Here is an 18,812-nt window from a genome sequence, read left to right on the forward strand (position 1 = left end):
AGTTCCAGAATGTTCCAGGAAGGAGTGAATGCTTCGTCATCTTTTGCACTCATGAGTCTTAGAGCCAGATTAAACTGCTCAAAGCTCTGACCCCCTTATCTTGCCAAGAACCTACTATTCCTGAATGATGACTGCCCTACATTTTGTTAATCTTCAACCCAAACCCTATCTTGGAACATTCTCGCCCTTTCCTCCTACCCGTCTCATGACCCTATCTTAGAACTGTCTCATCCTCACCTCCTACCCCTCCCATGTAGCCTGATCCTAACCTAACACAGATGACTTCAGCCACAGGCCCCTTAACACTGGGGAGCCTGAGCCTTCTCTCAGTACTCCTGGCCATTTGCTGGTCAATAAACCTACTTGATGCCTCAACACTCTGGACTCCCTGCCTCTATTTACTTCAGCTTCAAACCCATAACCCTTTTTCGTTCTAACAATGAGTCATTCCAAAGCTGTGATGAAGTTGGTCACTACTTAGTCCACAGATAAAACAGGAGAAAAATCGGAGAAATGAAGATTGACACAAAAGAGTCAATGGTGAAAGAGGTGGTGGGAGAACACACAATAAAATGTTGGCATCTCTTTTATCAATCGCTGCTTGGTGTCAACAGTCTAGCATGCTTCCTACCTGCAGGGAGATGGGTAGTGGAACACAGAGTAAGAAGGGATGAAGGGAGGAAACCTGGCAGGAGAGAAGGGCTGGCTTATGGGTTTTAAGGCTTAGTGTCCTGCTGGAGTTCCCATCATGGGGCAGCAGAAACAATCTGACTAGGAATCATGAGGTTGCAGGTTTGATCTCTGGCTTCGCTCAGTGGGTTAAGGATCCGGCGTTGCCGTGAGCTGTGGTGTGGTCTTAGATGCGTCTAGTATCCTGTGTGGCTGTGGCTGTGGCTGGAGAGGGCAGTTATAGCTCTGACTTGACTTTTACCCCTAGCCTGGGAACCTTCATAAGCGGGCGGGTGCAGCCTTGAAAAGCAAAAGCAAAACCAAAACCTCCATATGCGCTAAAAAAAAAAAAAAAAAAAAGGCTTAGTGTCCTGCTGGCACACTAGAGCGGGGCCCATAAGGAGGGAAAGAGCACAGTTATGTTTGGGGAGAGGGAGGATGGTGAACACTTGAGGTCGCCCGACTCTCTCATCACCTACATCCAGATATGGCCGACCCCCTAGCAAAGGAGGAAACTTGGTAATACACAACTGCTTTGTTCCCGGGAAACGGCTTTATTGTGGTCAAGATCCCTTAAATCCTTCAAGAGGAGGAAAGATTGGAGCACCAACTGTGCAGGGACATTGAAATACAGGGGCACCTACAATAAAGTCTCTAGATGACAATCTGGCCGAATTCCGGACCCTAATTTCTTTCCCACCGCCTTCTCTGCAGCGGTCCACTCTCTCCACGTTTGGCGACATGGGAACTACATTATCCAGCAGGCGCTGCTCTCCGAGGCTGCTAAAAGCTCCGCCAAGAAAACAGACGTTAAAGTGTGTGGAACCCGATGGGCGGGACTTCCGGCGTCGCCTTAGGGTCCGTCCTCCCGATTAGAGCCTCCGGAAACCTGGTGTTGAGCTTGGGGCACGAGAGCAAGAAGGCTCGAGAGGAGGCAGCCGTTGTCTTCAACGCACAAAGGCGGTGCTGGCGTTCGGCAGCGACGCCGAGGGTAACCCGATTCTGGGTCGGGGGCAGGGATGCCTGGGTCCCGACCTGGTCCTCCGCTCCCCGCCCCTCTCAGCCCTCAGACTCCGATGGCGGCGGCCGCGCGGAGGGTCCCGGTTCAGGTAAACGCTCGTCCTCTAGACGCTCAGCCCCTCGGACACTCAAGGGCCCGCTGACCGTCCCCTGCTCAAGCACCTGGGCCCAGGTCTGTAGGAGCATGTGGGTGGGGGTCCCCATTTCTGCCAGCGAGTGTGATGGGGTGTGGCAGGGGCTTACAGGCCGAGGGACCGGCAAAATCAAAGCCTTGGGGCAGTTACTCCACTCGGAGTCTTACCTCGAGGTCTGTCTCAGCTGCGCACAGAGCCGCTTCTGAGGGGACGAGACACACGTGAAAAGGCAGCGCGAGCAGCGGGGACCTTCGTTCTGAGGCTGCTGGTGGCCGCGAAGGGTTGTGACTAAACGGAGGGCTCAACCTATGTTTCAGTTTTCCAAAGGCTTCTCAGGGAAAAACAGACTGGGATGGGGGTGATGAAAGGTCTCCCTATAGGAAGTCAGTACGACAGACTAATAGTTCGGGGGCGGGGGGCTGGGCTTTTGCTGGTGGTTAGAGACGGGGAGGAATGATCAACTCTCCAATGGGTTTTAAAAACTCAACAGACAGGATTTCTTACCGCACCAGACGTCGCTCTGAAAAAGTAGGGATTTTTGGTTTGCACTTTTGCTTCTTGTTTCCTGAACACCTGCAAGAGTGGAGCTGGGGGATTCAGTGCAGGGAGCCCGTTTCGGGGACTAGATTTTGTACATGGTAACCCTGAGGTGTCCCAAGTGTCACGTGACCTATTGGGTTCTGGGGAGGGATCTGGGCTGAATATACCCAGGGGATGGTGAGTGGTGGCCTGGCCCAGAGCAAGTCCTGGGGCTCATATTTAGGAGGGAGAATCTTTATGTTGTTCTCTCAGATAAACTTGGAGGGTGGGATTGCCTCCAAAGGGGCGTATTCCTGTGCTGTGAAGTGGTTCTGGCTGGAGTGTGGAGGAATGGAGGCTTATAGGGTTTAAGAATCCAGGACTCTGATTCAGTCGTGCAGATTTGCCACTCCAGGCTCAGCGGGGACTCATTTCCACTCCTGTTAGAGAAAAAGGTGAGTCAGCCAGGCTAGCAGAGCATCCTCTTTGGTGCCTAAGCACCCAGCTTTTAAAGCAGGAGGGATGAGCAACTGCTCCAATGGAAATGCCCCTAGGAGGGGCCTTCAAGAGAGTGTATAGCAGGCAGCCAGGCTGCCAATGGCACTAGTATCTACTCAGTTTTCTCGGGGTCAAGCCCTCAGTTATTACATCGCGAGTTTATGAAATACTCATTTAACACTAGTTGGTAGGTACATACATATACACTAGTTGGTAGGTACATACATATACACACCTAGACAACTAAAATAACACGGATTTAAAAAGTTAACAGAGGAGTTCCCGTTGTGGCTCAGTGGTGAATGAATCCGACTAGGGACCATGAGGTCGAGGGTTCAATCCCTGGCCTTACTCATTGGGTTAGGATCCGGCATTGCCGTGAGCTGTGTTGTAGGTTGCAGATGCAGCTTGGATCCGGCGTTGCTGTGGCTGTGGTGTAGGCTGGTGGCTACAGCTCCAATTGGACCCCTAGCCTGGGAACCTCCATATGCCTTCAGTGTGGCTCTAGAAAAGGCAAAAATAAATAAATAAATAAATAAGTGAACAGATATAAGCACTTAATAATTGGTTGACATTTCAATATACTGCTGAGCATTTCATTGAGTCAAGTATCTTCAATATCATGTTTTTTTATATTTCGTTCTTTTAAAAAGGTATGTTTAGGGGTTCCTGCCGTGGCTCAGCAGTTAACAAATCTGACTAGCATCCATCAGGACGCAGATCTGACCCCTGGCCTTGCTCAGTGGGTTAAGGATCCGGAGTTGCCATGAGCTGTGGTGTAGGTCGCACATGTGGCTCGGATCTGGCGTTGCTGTGGCTGTGGTGTAGGCTGGCAGCTACAGCTCCTATTCGACCCCTAGCCTGGGAACCTCCATATGCCACCCTAAAATGCAAAAATAAATAAATAAATAAAAGGTATGTTTAAAAAATACTTTTCATACCGAACAGTTCATTTGCACCAAAACGTTGACAGAAGGATCACTTACGAGGCAGTTAAAAGGATCCATATTTGCTATTTCACGTGTAGGAATGAGTTTGATGCAAACAATAGCTCCATCGGGTGGACACTGTTATCCTCATTTGACAGGTCACAGCACTGGGGCACAGGAGGTCGAGTATTTACCCGAGATCACACAGCTGGTAAGAGGCAAAACTGGGGCCCGAAGCAGATGGTGGGGGGCACTGTGGGTGAGCCTTTGGCGCCCAACATAGTTGCCTCCTTCTCAGGGCCTTCCTTTTCCATAAGTTAATCTGGCTGCGGCATGGCTTCCAGACCAGGCAGAGGTCAGCAGAGGCTGTCCCAGAGCCTCACCGTTTTCACCTCCTACCTGCATGGGCTCCAGGATTGTAGTGTCCTGGCACTCCTTTCCTGTTCTCTCCCTACTCCTCCGTCTGAGATTCCTGGAAGGTCCTCTGCTGAGGGCAGATCCCTCACTCCAGACCAGGAATTCTATGGTTTGGTTTCCACTTCTGGCAACCACTGGCCTAACACTTAGAAATCGCATTCACAGTGATCAACATTAGAAAATGCTGGAGACGAGACTGGTCTCTGTTGCTGTCTGGTGGACATGGCAGGAAGCAGGAGTTAGACCTGAATGGGCGTCTATTCTGAGTGGTGGGAGCCCGAAGGTTGGGAGCGGAGGAAGAAACTGATCGGACTCAGGCTTGACGAGCTTTTCTGCAGCAGAGAATAGACTGGGGGGTTGCAGGGAGGCAACTATTGCAGTAGTCAGGGTAAGCAGTGGAGGTAGCTGGGCCAGACTGGGGGCAGTGGACATGGGAGGTGTTGTGGAGTGTGTTTGAGTAGACTTTTTTTTTTGGCTGCCCCGCGGCACATGTAGGTCCCAGGCTAGGGATCAGACTTAGGTGCTGCAGTCGCGGCAATGCTAGATCCTTAACCCACCAGGCTGGGCTGGGGATTGCGCCCCAGCAGGCACTCCTGAGCAGTTTCTTTTTTCTTTTTTTGCTTTTTAGGACCACAGCCGCGGCATATGGAGGTTCCCAGGCTAAGCGTCAAAGCAGAGCTGCAGCTGCTACCCTATGCCATAGCCACAGCCACGTGGGATTCCCTGACCCACTGAGCAAGGCCAGGGATTCAACCCACATCCTCATGGATCCTAGTCAGATGCGTTTCTGCTGTGCCACAAAGGGAGCTCCCCAAACAGTGTTTCTGATGTGGAGGGTGGGAGACAGAAGAGGGAGAGTTGGGTGACTGTGAGACGTCTGGCCTGAGTTGCTAGAAGCAGGGCAGAACCACCATGTTGAAGCTGGTGATTTGTTTTTTTCTTTTTTTTTGTCTTTTTGCCTTTTCTAGGGCCGCTCCCATGGCATATGGAGGTCCCCAGGCTAGGGGTCAAATCGGAGCTGTAGCCACCGGCCTATACCAGAGCCACAGTAACGCGGAATCTGAGCCGCATCTGCGACTTACGCCACAGCTCATGGCAATGGCAGATCCTTAACCCCCTGAGCAAGGCCTGGGATTGAACCCGCAACCTCATGGTTTCTAGTCAGATTCGTTAACCACTGCACCACGCCAGGAACTCCTGAAGCTGGTGATTTTCAGCGGGAGTATTAGGAATTACGTTCCGCCTGCATTGAACCGAAATGGTCCAGAGACAGTTGAGTAGATTTACCGAGGGGGCACCTGGACACACGTTTGGAGTTTAGGTCAAGGGTTCGGATTGGAGACACTCCGTGTGGATGGTGTGTGGACCAGGGTGGAGCTGGGGATCTGATTCGGCTGGGGCATCTTCAAGTCCCAGTGGCAGGGTGTTAGGTAACAAGCGAGGGGAGGGTGGGGCCAAGGATTCCTAGTCTCCTGCTGGATGACGGTGGGCTTCACAGAAACACACGAGGGAGGACAGTGGCCACAGGGAGGCACTGTAGGCGTGAGGAGGTTTCCGCGGGGCGCGGACAGGAGATGGATGTGGAGACGAGACAGTGAGATGACAGCAAAGCTGGCACTACTGCTTATTCATCCAGCTGTGGGGTCCCTAGGCTCAGGTGCTTATCCCCGCTGGGACCTGGAGATGAGCACACGGTTACTTGGGATCCTCTGGGACAGCTGGTAGGCCTGATGTGAGACTAGTGGATCTGAGCTTTGAATAAACATCAGAGGAAGCTGAGACTGGCGAGGGGGCAGCTGTGCAACACAGAAGAAGAGGGCGGAGTGTACTTGAGATCTGCGTCTGGTTCCTGGTGGCTGAGGAGGGAGCAAGGATTAGGGCCCAGTAGGGAGGCCTTAAAACAGGCCTGGGGACATGCCCCTGGCAGCTAGGGCCTTTGGAGTACTGGGGCACGTGGGATTCTCATCACATCTGCCAAGCACCCTCAGGGTGCTGTGTGCACATTGGCACATGGGAGGCAAGGAGATGCACAATGCAGTGCAGAGGGTGGCAGTGAGGGCTCGGGGCCGTGAGGGGAGGTGTGGTATAAAGAATGATGTACCTGTTGGGAGGGAGTATAAACTGATGGCCCCAGGCCCTCGTACTAGGACTGAAGGGAGAACGGTGACTCAGTTTTGGGCATGGCTGGGAAGCATAATCTAGAGGATCCCAGACGAACTGTCTGGCAGAAGGGGAGGACCAGAGCCTGGATGCCATCTGCTCCCCTGGCTGTTGTTGCTGAGGGCTAGACACAGTGGCTGACGGGACGGCCAGTAGAGAGTGGGCACCAGGGCCTGGCATCTCCTCTAAGGTGGGGAGCGGGCAAGGAGGGCGGCTGTCAGAGGAGGTGCAGGGACTCCTGGGAAAGGAGGCTGCACACAGACTTAACCATCCCGTCCGGCAGGGACAAGTGACCTTTGAGGACGTGGCTGTCTGCTTCTCACAGGAGGAGTGGGGGCTCCTTGATGAAACCCAGAGGCTCCTGTACCGCAGTGTGATGCTGGAGACCTTCTCACTGATGGCCTCTCTGGGTAAGGTCCTCACACCCGTGGCTTAGGTGGCGCTCTGCTCTTCCCAGAGCTGGTCCATGGGTGCTGCGTCCTTCCCATGTCCTGTAGTCTGTGTTGTGAACGACAGTCTGGGCTGGGTGTGCTACCCGTTCGGACCCCACGTGCAGGACAGAGTTTGGGGATCAGGAGTGTGGCCGTCAAGAGAGCAGATCACACGCTGTTGGCCTCTCCCTGGCCTGGTGATGCTGTGAACATCCATGGCAGTTCTGTGCCCCAGTTCTGCCCACTTCCTCTGGCTGATGTGGAATCTGCCTGTGCCAGGAAGGGAGGCACCAACATGGCCACGGCTCCACTGGGTTGTTCCTGCAGGATCCTTCTCCAGCCTTCTTTTCTGGAACATTCAGCTTCCGTTCCCGTGGCTTCTTGTGGCGTGGGCTGCCCTGACCTGCCTGCCTCGTTCCTCCCTCAGGACTCACATCTTCCAGGACGCATGACATTTCTCAGCTGGAGCGGTGGGGAGAGCCCTTTCTGTCTGCCAGTGGAGCCATGCGTGCAACCAGGCCAACAGGTACTTGGAGGGAGGAAGGGGGGTGTGCCCTTGGGGAGGGGATCAAACCGCAGCAGGTGTCTGTCCAGGGGCCAAGGCGGATTTCCATCTTTTCTTCCTGAGCTGCCTAGTTCTCAGGTCTACACTGTTTTCTGACCCATGGCTGCCCCCCACTGCCCCCTCTGCAGAGCTTACCAACAGTAGGTCCACTTTGGACTCTTATGACACAGCCTGTCAGGCGCAGCCACGAGAAGAAACCTAAGAGCGCCTAAGGGTACAAACAAAGTTCACCATCCTCACGGGTCCTGGGGCGGGGGGGGGGGGGGGGGAGGGGGAGAGGGGTCCAGAGGGGATCATGTGGGAGGGAGGGCTAAGGGGAGGCAGACAGAGGGGAGGACCTGTTGGCAAGGGCCTCTCTTGGTTGGGGCGGGGGGACGGGTAACACTAGAAAAGAAAGGCACGAGGGGATTTTATTGGTGCATTTGAAAGTCACTAGGTCACCTCAGAGGAGGACAAGAAGGGGGACTTAATGGCAGGGACCAGCCTTCTCACACTGGTGCTTCTTGGGGAGGGGCTCACAGCCTGGAGGTGGGGACACCGAGGCAGCAGGAAGATTGGGAGGGTTGGCAATGCAGCCAACCCTGTGGTGTCTCAACATCATTAACAACTCACTGGGACGAACAACACTTGCCACCTGGGTCGTGGAGATGTTGGCAGTGACTGGAATAGTTTGGTCATGCCACGGAAGACAAGCACTGACAAAGGTGACAGCTAAGAAGAGTCCTATCAGGTGTATAATGAGGGTTTGAAATCCAGGTGCAGCCAGCACCGCACATAGTGGGGGAACCCAAGAGAACAGATCAGGCACCTCCGGGTTTAAGGGGGTCTTTTGGAAGCTTTCTGTTATTTTATTATTATTATTATTTTTGGTCTCTCTGCCTTTTCTAGGGCTGCTTCCACAGCATATGGAGGTTCCCAGGCTAGAGGTCTAATTGGAGCCGTAGCCACCGGCCTACACCAGAGCCACAGCAACGCGGGATCCGAGCCGCATCTGCAACCCACACCACAGCTCACATCAACGCCGGATCCTTAATCCACTGAGCAAGGCGAGGGATCAAACCACAACCTCATGGTTCCTAGTCGGATTCATTAACCACTGCACCACAATGGGAAGTCCGCTTTCAGCTATCTTACGAAAGGTTTTTGTTTCTTTGGGGTGTTTTTTTGTCTTTTTAGGGCCACACCTGTGGCATATGGAGGTTCCCAGACTAGGGGTCCAGTTAGGAGCTGCAGCCACTAGCCTCTGCCATAGCCACAGAAACACCATAACCGAGCCGCATCTGTGACCTACACCATGGCTCGCAGCACGCTTGGGCTGAGATAGGCCAGGGAACCAAACCTGCATCCTCATGAACGCTAGTCAGATTTGCTTCCTCTGAGCCATGATGGGGACTCCCCCAAAAGATTTTTACCACTTGTCCTAATCCTCATAGGTCGGCCTGTAGCTGACCTGCGTTACAGCACCAACACTGCCTTTGCTGGCTAGTAAAGTCACAAGCCATTTTGTCAACCATGAGCATCTGAGCTGAGAGACTTGCAGGTTTGCTGAAAAAAGGCCAAGGTTTTTTGCAGCCTTTGTACATGATGGGAGAGGGCTGCCGAAAGGTGGTGGTTGGCCATCATGATTTGATCATGTGTGACAGTGACTGCTGTACTGGCACCAAAGCTAGTCTCTCCTGTGGCTTTGACAAATCCTTTTAAGACGGGAATAGATATTACCTAGTTTTGCCTAGTGTCCTTGGGTTGATGGGAAAGGGGGGCTACCTGGAGTTCCCTGGTAGCCTAGCAGTTAAGGATCAGTATTGACAATGCTGTGGCTTAGGTCACTCTAGTTCAATTCCTGGCCTAGGAACTTCTGCATGCTGTGGTAGGGCTAAAAAAGGCAGGGGAGGAGTTCCCATGAGGGCTTAGCGGTTAATGAACCCAACTAGCATCCATGAGGATGTGGGTTCCATCCCTGGCCTTGCTCAGCGGGTTAAGGATCTGGCGTTGTCATGAGCTGTGATGTAGCTGGCAGACGTGGCTCAGATCCTTCATTGATGTGGTGTAGGCCTGCTGCTACAGTTCCGATTCAATCCCTAGCCTGGGAACTTCCATATACCGTGGGTGTGGCTCTAAAAAGACAAAAAAAAAAAAAAAAAGGCAATAAAAAATAAAAGAATTAAAAAGGCGGGGGAGATACCTGGCGGATAAAGAACTAAGGATGGATCCTGTCTCGGGTCCTGGCAGGAAGTGTGGGCAGTGCCTGGGTTATTTAAATAACTCATGGACAACTTGGAAAATGTGTTCCTTCAGAGGTAAAGGTGAAATGGGACTGTGAGCAGTGAGTAACAGGCACTGAATGAAATGTACTAGCCAGAACCACCAAGGCCAAGTCATCACTGGCTCTATTTGGATGTCTTTTGTTTTTCTTCCGTTTTTTTAAGGGCCGCACCACCCCCAGCATATGGAGGTTCCCAGGTTAGGGGTCTAATCAGAGCTACAGCTGCCTGGCCTATGCCACAGCCACAGCAATGTGGGATCCGAGCCACATCAATGACATAGACCACAGCTCACAGCAACGCCAGATCCTTAACCCACTGAGTGAGGGCAGAGATCGAACCCGCAACCTCCTGGTTCTTAGTCGGATTCATTTCTGCTGTGCTGTGGCGGGAACTCCAGGTGTCTTTAGTTAACTCATTTGTGTTAGATGTTGGAGGCTTGGTGGGGGGGACTTGAGCTTTAAGGTTTCCATAATCGACAGTTCAGTGCCACTCCTGGTAAGGAGAAACCGTGGGAATAAGCTCCCCTTCTCTTAGTAGGCCTGCAACAACCAGCCAAAGGCCAGTACCTTGTTTCCAGTGATATTGTGGCATGTTTACCACCTTCTCTAGCAGGGGCAGCTCCACAGTTTCTCACTGAGAGGGACTTTAGCTTTTTCTAGCATCATAGGTGCCATGCAGTGGCTTCTGTTTGTAACAGGAAAACTCAAAGCATCAGGTGTCACCATCATGGGCAGCTGTGTAATAAAGGGGACTCCTGGGTTAGAAATGTGCTCGGGGTTCTCTTTGTCTGAATGCCCAAAGAATTGACACGTCCACTGAACCATGCCAGTTTTCTCAGAGGAACACATGGGCCTCTTTGGCAGTTTCTCATCAGGCATTTCCAGGCCATGAAAATCCGGATAGTTAACGGCAGGGCTTTTGAGTCCAGAGTGGTGGTAGGGGTTTCAGGTTCCTCACCTGAGGCTTTTAGAATCTCATCACATGTTTTGGCCCCTGTCACACCTACCCTGCTGTTTGGGATACCTCTATCCTCCTTGGGTGTCTTCAGCCCCAAACTATCAGGTGAGAGTTGAATTTGGAGAACCAAAATATCTTTATGTGTCTTAGCCTCCTTCATAATGCTGGCAGCTGCCTCATCCCTGGGGCTGGACGTACAAGCCCACATTAAGTGCTCCTTTCCCCTTCATCTCTTTGAATGAAATCTCCTCTCATGAAATTTTGAGTTTCACCTTATAATTCCTTGTGACCTCTCGTGTTCATGAGCTGCTGGGTCTGGGAAGACCTTAGAGGCTTCCTTCCTGTGGCCCCTCTCATAGGCAGCAGCCTCCATCTCTAGGGTGACTTCAGCTGGGCCGGGATCCATTTAGGAGAGATGTGGTGGCCAGATCTCCTTTTGGGATTGCTCCCAGGGGTCAAGAGCTGAGCAGTAGCTGGCACGTTGATAGGCAGCAGCACTAAGAAAAGCCTGGCAATGTTGCAAGGATGTTTTACCTTTCTTGAATAATTGGCTGACCTCCTGTGAATTGGGAGGTGGTGGGACTGAATATTCTTGCTGAGATCCTGGTCCATAAGATCTTGAGCCACTGATCTTTAGGAATGGGACCACCAAATACCTGTGCGATCAGAGCGACAGCAGCCAGACATGCACCATCGACTTCATGGAGTGCCATGGTGGACCTCCTTGAAGGGGATACAGCATCACTGGCTGGGACTGAGGAGGAACAGGAGGATGATGTGAAGGGGTTTCATTGGTGCTTTTGAATGGCACTGGGTCCCAGTCAGGAGGGCAGGAAGGAGAAACTTGGGCAGGGGCCCACCTTCTCACACTGGTGCCCTGTGTGCCAAGTTTCAGCCTGTTTGAGAGGATACTGAAGCAGCAGGAGAATGTCAAGTGTTCCAGGATGCAGTGCAAGCATTCACTAAATGTGTCATGAGGTGAACACATGTCCTTGATATGGGCCTGGACACACCCTACTGCACCGTGTACCTGTGTTGAAAGCAGCTAAAGCCCTGCTGAACCACTTGCAGAGGAGTTTGGGGAGACCTTATCTGTCCTCCCTGAGCCGCAGCCCATCCTGGAGTCCTAGCTCCTCAGGAGTCCTCCTGGTCTGTGAGCCTGCTGGTAATCCCAGACACATTTGTGAGGGTATTGCCTGTCCCTCTGATGTCTACATACTCTGCATCCGCTTCATTAGCATTTCTTTGCTTTCAGGTTGTTGGCATGGAGTGCAGGCTGAGGAGGCCCCATCCAAGCAGAGTGTTTACGCAGGAGTGCTCAGAGCAAAGCTTCACCAACACCAGCAGCTGAGCTCTAGAGAGAAACCTGTAAGAGGAGAAGAGGGTGGGAAGCACTCCCCAACGGGCTCTGGTCTCCTCAGGCATCAAGTGGCTCAGAGCAGAGGGGAGCCACACAGGAGCACTGAAAGCACAGAGGATTTTCACCCAGGAAAAAGGCATTACAGATGCAGTGAATGTGGGAAAGCCTTTGGTCAGAAATACTTACTTGTTCAGCACCAAAGACTACACACTGGAGAAAAGCCTTATGAATGCAGTGAATGTGGGAAATTATTTAGCCATAAATCCAACCTTTTTATACACCAAATAGTGCACACTGGTGAAAGGCCTTATGGGTGTAATGAATGTGGAAAATCCTTTAGTCGCAATGCTGACCTCATACAACACCGGAGAGTTCACACTGGAGAAAAGCCTTTTACATGCAGTGAATGTGGAAAAGCCTTCAGGCATAATTCCACACTAGTCCAGCATCACAGAATCCACACTGGAGTAAGGCCTTATGAGTGCAGTGAATGTGGAAAATTCTTTAGCTTTAACTCAAGCCTCATGAAACATCAGAGAGTTCACACTGGAGAAAGACCTTACAAATGCAGTGAATGTGGGAAGTTCTATAGCCACAAGTCAAGCCTTATTAATCACTGGCGAATTCACACTGGGGAAAGACCTTATGAGTGCAGTGAATGTGGAAAATTTTTTAGCCAAAGCTCTAGTCTCATGCAGCACCGAAAAGTTCACACTGGAGAAAAGCCTTTTAAATGCGATGAATGTGGAAGATTGTTTAGTGAGAATTCTAGCCTCGTTAAACACCAGAGGGTTCACACTGGAGCCAGACCTTACGAGTGCAGGGAATGTGGGAAATTCTTCCGCCATAGCTCCAGCCTTGTCAAACATCGGAGGATTCACACTGGAGAAATGCCTTATGAGTGTAGCAACTGTGGGAAATCATTTAGCCAGCGCTTCAACCTCATTCAACACCAGAAAATTCACAGTGGAGAACAATCTTGAATGTAACTAATGTGGAAAAGCCTTTAACCAAAGGTCTGTGCCAGTTCAGCAACAGAAACTTCACAACCCAGACAAGCCTTATGAATACAGGATGTGAAGAAAGGTTTCAGCCAAAGGCTTAACCCTGTTTGGCACCAGTAAGTTCAGACTGGAGAAAGGCCTCAAGAGTACAGGGCATGTCTCTGTCATACCATAAGCTTACAGAAGCTTGAAGAGTAGCATTTAATGAGTGAGCCAACAATTGACTGTCACTCATCCTGACACACACTGGAGCAGGATGAGAACTGCTGACATACTGCCCCTCCTGAGAGGCTAGTCCACTGCCTGCCATCTCAGAGAGAGGGAGCCCTGTAACCTTGGCTGCATCAGTCCAGAATGGAGTTTCCATCTCTTGAGTTTGGAGCAAGGGGAGGGGAGGATGTGTGGTCTTGGTTCAGATGTGACTGTCTCTTGCTGTTCTTACTGGAATATTAGGTTTTCTTAAATAAACGTTTCTTCATTTGCTGTTATCCTTAGGATCATTTCCAGAGGCATTAAATGGTGTTTTTATGATTTTCACCAGTTTCACTGGGAAGCAGGCCTGCAAAGTTCCTCACACTGTCGTGCTGGAAGTTGATCCAAACATTTAACTTCTTCAGAACTGGCCACTCTGTGTCTTAAATGGATATGCCATTTCGCATTTCTTCCTGGAGTGTATTAGATTTCCAGTTTCTTCATTCTTGCTGACTTTTGTATGTAAGACATTGGCCATTCATTTTAGCCATTCTAGTAGATGTGTAGTAGGATTTTATTATGGTTTTAATTTGCATTTCCCTAAAGACTCAGTGTTGAGTTTTTCTCCCTGTGTGTTTGCCATTCATATATCTTCTTTAGTGAATTATTTGTTCAAAGTTTTTTGCCTACTATTAAAATAATTGTCCTGCAATTTAATATATTGTGGATACAAGTTACTCATTGATAAATGCTTAACCAATATTTCCTCACCATCTATGGCTTTGATTTTCATTTCTTAACAGTTTCCTAGAGTAGAATTTTTTCTTTTTTTCTTTTTTGGCTGCCCCACAGCATATGGAGTTCCCAGGCTAGGACGAGATCAGTTACTACTCTGCAGCTACAACAACACTGCATCCTTAACCCACTGTGCCAGGCTGGGAATCCAACCTGCATCCTATTGTGCCACAGTGGGAACTGCTAGAGTAGAAATCTTCATGAAATCCAATTCATCCATTTGTTTTATTGATTGTACTTTTGCTATTGTATTCTTTTTCTCTTTTTCTTCCTTTTTTTTTGCATTTTTAGGGCCACACCACAGCATATGGAAGTTCCCAGGCTAGGGGGCGAATCGGAGCTGTGGCCACTTGGCCTATGCGACAGCCACAGCAACATCAGATCTGAGCCTCATCTGCAACTTTTACTGCAGCTCATGGCAGTGCTGGAACACTGACCCACTGATCAAGGCCAGGGATGGAACCTGCATCCTTATACTAATACTAGTCATATTCATTTCTGCTCTACCATGATGGGAACTCCCCTGTATCCTTTTTTCTTATGGTACGTTATCTTTGCCTATAAAAAAGCCTTATCTGAGTATGTTGTTAGAGTCAGAAGAGTCCTTTTAAATATCCAGTCTTGCGAAACCTTTGTAGACTGACTGGTTGATTCTGGCTGCCCCTGAGGCATGTAGAAGTTCCCATGCCAGGGATCAAACCCACACCACAGCAGCAATCCCAGCCACTGCACTTAAAATGCTTGATCCTAAACCCACTGAGCCACCAGGGAATTCTCTTTTGTGGTACAAGCAGGTTAAGGATCCAGCATTTTAAGTGCAATGGCTTAGGTCACTGCTTTGGCACAGGTTTCCATATGCTGTGGGCATGGTCAAAAAGAAAAAACAAACAAACAAACTTAAATATACATAGAAATATTCACATATGGAACATATCTCCTGTCTCTTCTGAGACAGCCTAGAAAGCAGTGGCATTCCAGCAGCCATGAGCTTATTAAATGTCCAGTTATTGGCTTATGAACACAGCATTTCAATAAAAAGAACCAGAACTCCTTAGGTAAGAGGCTCTTTCTAGGCTGGGGCTGGAAAAGTATAACATGAGCCTGGAAAATATTCTTGCATTACGAAGTAAAGAAATACTCAAAGAATAATGTTAGTGTATTAGCTTGCTATTGCTACCCTAACAAATTAACACATTCCCATAGCTTAAACAACACAATTTTATTATAGTTCTGTAGGTCATATGTCCAGTGGGACCCATCCCACTGGGCTAAACTCAAGGTGTTGGTAAAGCTGTGATTTTTATTCTGGAGGGTTTAAAGGAAATTCTGTTCCTGCTCATTTGAGTCGTTGGACAGTTTCAGTTCCTTGTGGTTATAGGACTCCTCTTTTCTCAGTGGCTGTCAGAGCATGTAAGAACATTTAAAGATAAAACAGTACCAAATACATAGAAATTCTTCCAAAACAAGATTCAAACACTTTCCAACTAGTTAAATGAATCCAGCACTGACACAATACCAAAACTGGATTATGGTATTAAACATTACAAACCAACATCCACACGAACACAGATAAAACCAAGCCTAACCAAAATTTTAGCAAACTGAGTCCAGACACATACAACAAAAACACATAAATCATAACCTAGTGCTGTATATCAGGAATGCAAGGATGATTTAACAATTGAATCTATAATGTAATCTGTATTATTAGACTAAAGTAAAGATGCAGTAGAAGCATTTCACAGAATTCAAAACCAGTGAATACTAAACATTCTCTGGAAGTCAATATTAGATGGGAACCTGATATGGGGCGCCTAAAAAAGACAATGGCTAACATACTGGATGGTTAAAGCCTAATGCTTTTGCCCTGGTATTGGGAATGATGCAAACATGTGTATGCTCCTCATTTCCACTTAACATTGTACTACTAGATAGAGGTCTGCATTATAAACAAGGGGGAAATAAAGGCCTAAAGATTATGAAAGTAGTACGAAAACTGTCTATTCACATAAAGCACGATTATGTTGAAAATTTGTACTTATTCACTAAAAAGTTACTAGATCAAATGATTGAGGATGACTGAGTTTAGCAAGGTTCCAGGATAAAAAGGCCAATATACAAAAATTATTTGCACTTCTATATATTAGCAATAAATATTTGGAATTGTTATTTTATTCAAATTACTTGGAAATTGGTGGCACAGTGGGTTAAAGGATCCGGTGTTGCCATAGTAGGTTGAAACTCTGGCTCAGATATGACCCTTGGCCCAGGAACTCCATATGCCGAGGGGCAGCCAAAAAGAAGGGGAAAAAGAGCATAGTCAAAAACTGTAAGAAATTCTCAAACAACACTGAGAGATATTTAAGCCCTAAAAAGTTTCACGGTGAATTCTACAAAACACTTAAAAGAATAAATAATTTGTTCTTTCAGGAAATAAAGGTCAAATGCTTTCCAATTCATTTTAAGAGGCCAACAAAACTGATATAAAAATCTAATCAGGAGTTCCCATCGTGGCTCAGTGGTTAACGAATCCAACTAGGAACCATGAAGTTGTGGGTTCGATCCCTGTCCTTGTTCAGTGGGTTAAGGATCCGGCGTTGCGGTGAGCTGTGGTGTAGGTCGCAGACGCGGCTCAGATCTGGTGTTGCTGTGGCTCTGGGCATGGACTAGCAGCAACAGCTCCGATTAGACCCCTAGCCTGGGAATCTCCATATGCCGCAGGAGCAGCCCTAGAAAAGGCAAAAAGACAAAAAGACAAAAAAAAAAAAAAAAATCGAATGAGTACAATAAAAATTACAGCGCTATAGTCCTAATTAATACAGGTGGGAAAAAAATCCTTATTTTGATTAAAAAATATATAGCAAATCAAATCAAGAAAAGAGTAAAAATAAAAAAATACAAATCACTAGGTTTTGTTAGACGAAAATATGGCTGACGAAACACGAGGGAAACAATCAGTCTTCACCTCGAGAGGCGCTAAAGCTATGGCCCCACCTCCCTCAAATAAAGGCCCAGCTCCTCAAGTACCATTCCATGGCTGATCCCTGCCCACCTGCTCTCTGATCGCAGAGACATAGCATAGACTTGCGGTTCTATAGCATAGAACCTTGCAAGCTGAGTGCCACATCCTAGAAATGCACATGCTAGTTCTTATGCGTGGAACCCCTTGCAGACCTCATCCTACTGGGTTCCAGAAATGAGAAGTGCTCCACACAATCCATGGTCTCGATTAAAGGCCATGGGCCAAGATGCCTCACCTCTGGGTACTCCCCACTTTAAGGCGGAGAGTGGAAAGCGGAAAGTCCTAGAACGACAGCATGCTCTCTATCAAGGCCCTGTGGCTAACGGCACGTAGGGTTCCAGTGGCTGGGGGCCTAAACCCCGCTTACCTGCGTCCCTCCCAGCGAGCGTCGCCGTCGGACCCTGTAAACCCGGCGGGCTCTTCAAGCTTGGTGGACTCCCCATCTGTTCGGCCCTAGTCCGGGCGTGACCTCGGCTAACCCTTACTTTGCCTCTGTTTCCCTCGTGTGAAAGGCACCCAAGGCCCAGGACACCGCCTACAGGCACCAGGTGGGGGTCACAGCGTGCAGAGGAACAGAGGCAGGTCCTATTTCTTCGCTCTCCTTCCTTACTTGATTCCTAGGGGACCATGGGAAGCAGTCCAAGGACCAGCGGAGCAGGGGTACCCACGCGGGAAACACTGAGCCGCCGCAGCCTCAGCGACGTCATCGGAAGCCCCGCCCCCACTGCCCCGCCCCCGTCGCCGCTCCCCTGGGTACTCATTGGATAAGCGCCTGCTGCACACGCAGAAGCAGAGCCCGCTGGGTGATGTAGTTTCGGCGCCGCATCCCGCCAGCTAAGGCTTGGCTCTCTTTCTCAATGGCAGAGGCCAAACAGCACCTAGTGCTGGGGCATGGATGAAAAATGCTCTGTGGTTCCAAAGGCCAAACCAATCCAGATTTCTGTGGCCATGCTGGGCTAAGCACCATGCTGAGAGATCTCTAACAATAGACTGTACAAGCCTCCTCAACCTCTCAGCACCTCAGGAAAAATATTTAACTAAAAAACATAGTAAAAACTTTATAGGTATTATCCAGAAAATATTCAAAAGAGAGCAACCATTTGCTAAATTCATCCCATCAGTAAGTACTGGAACTGTTGACCTGGTCTGACTAGACAATTGTATGGTTTTTCACAAATTATGTTGCTTTGAGTTCTGCCAAATTCCAGAGCAGCCAGCTGTATCGGTATCTTTACCTCTATCCATCCACCACTCTGCTGATCCAGTCAAGATTTCCTTCATGTTGTACTGACTTTAAGCTAATTGTATTACCGAAGTAGCAATTGTGTACGGATATTCTTTTTTTTTTAATTTTTTAAAATTATTATTTTTTTTGTCTTTTTGCCTTTTCTTGGGCCGCTCCTGCGGCATATGGAGGTTCCCAGGCTAGGGGTCGAATCGGAGCTGTAGCTGCCAGCCCATGCCAGAGCCACAGCAACTCGGGATCCAAGCCGCGTCTGCAACCTACACCACAGCTCACGGCAACGCCGGATCCTCAACCCACTGAGCAAGGCCAGGGATCGAACCTGCAACCTCGTGGTTCCTAGTCGGATTTGTTAACCACTGAGCCACGACAGGAACGCCCATGTACGGATATTAATTCTTAATAATGTAATTGAGGAGTTCCCGTGCAGCCCTAATAAAGGCAAAAAGACTAAATAAATAAATAACTGGAGTTCCCGTCGTGGCGCAGTGGTTAACGAATCCGACTAGGAACCATGAGGTTGCAGGTTCGATCCCTGCCCTTGCTCAGTGGGTTAAGGATCCGGCGTTGCCGTGAGCTGTGGTGTAGGTTGCAGAGGCGGCTCGGATCCAGCGTTGCAGTGGCTCTGGTGTA

General features: G+C 49.3%; 1 protein-coding gene and 1 long non-coding RNA gene across 5 annotated transcripts; one reads left to right on the forward strand and one right to left on the reverse strand.

Annotated features, from left to right (window-relative positions):
- On the reverse strand, positions 1,201-17,643 carry LOC110261329. Its single transcript, XR_002345385.1, has 2 exons — positions 17,304-17,643; positions 1,201-2,782 (listed from the first exon to the last, which is right to left on the reverse strand). It is a non-coding gene; the product is annotated as an uncharacterized LOC110261329 (long non-coding RNA).
- Positions 1,480-13,892, forward strand: LOC110261322 (zinc finger protein 773-like). Of its 4 annotated transcripts, none has more exons than XM_021097330.1 (4): positions 1,480-1,861; positions 6,630-6,756; positions 7,205-7,303; positions 11,819-13,892. In XM_021097330.1, exons 1-4 carry the CDS (start codon positions 1,499-1,501, stop codon positions 12,904-12,906), a joined length of 1,677 nt encoding a protein of 558 aa, XP_020952989.1. In that variant the 5' UTR covers positions 1,480-1,498; the 3' UTR covers positions 12,907-13,892. The 4 variants fall into 4 exon arrangements, 3 of the variants coding, with proteins under 3 accessions (XP_020952989.1, XP_020952990.1, XP_020952991.1); XR_002345383.1 differs by having other exon boundaries at positions 1,564-2,797; XM_021097332.1 differs by having other exon boundaries at positions 1,641-1,778.

Source organism: Sus scrofa, chromosome 6 (assembly GCF_000003025.6).
Source record: "Sus scrofa isolate TJ Tabasco breed Duroc chromosome 6, Sscrofa11.1, whole genome shotgun sequence".
NCBI classification, from domain to species: Eukaryota; Metazoa; Chordata; class Mammalia; order Artiodactyla; family Suidae; genus Sus; species Sus scrofa.

Coding starts and splice junctions, on each gene's coding strand:
- LOC110261322 (XM_021097330.1), top strand. CDS start 1,499: ATGGGCGGGACTTCCGGCGTCGCCTTAGGGTCCGTCCTCCCGATTAGA. Junction 1,862..6,629: donor GCTCAAGCACCTGGGCCCAG/GTCTGTAGGAGC, acceptor CCCGTCCGGCAG/GGACAAGTGACCTTTGAGGA. Junction 6,757..7,204: donor CTCACTGATGGCCTCTCTGG/GTAAGGTCCTCA, acceptor TTCCTCCCTCAG/GACTCACATCTTCCAGGACG.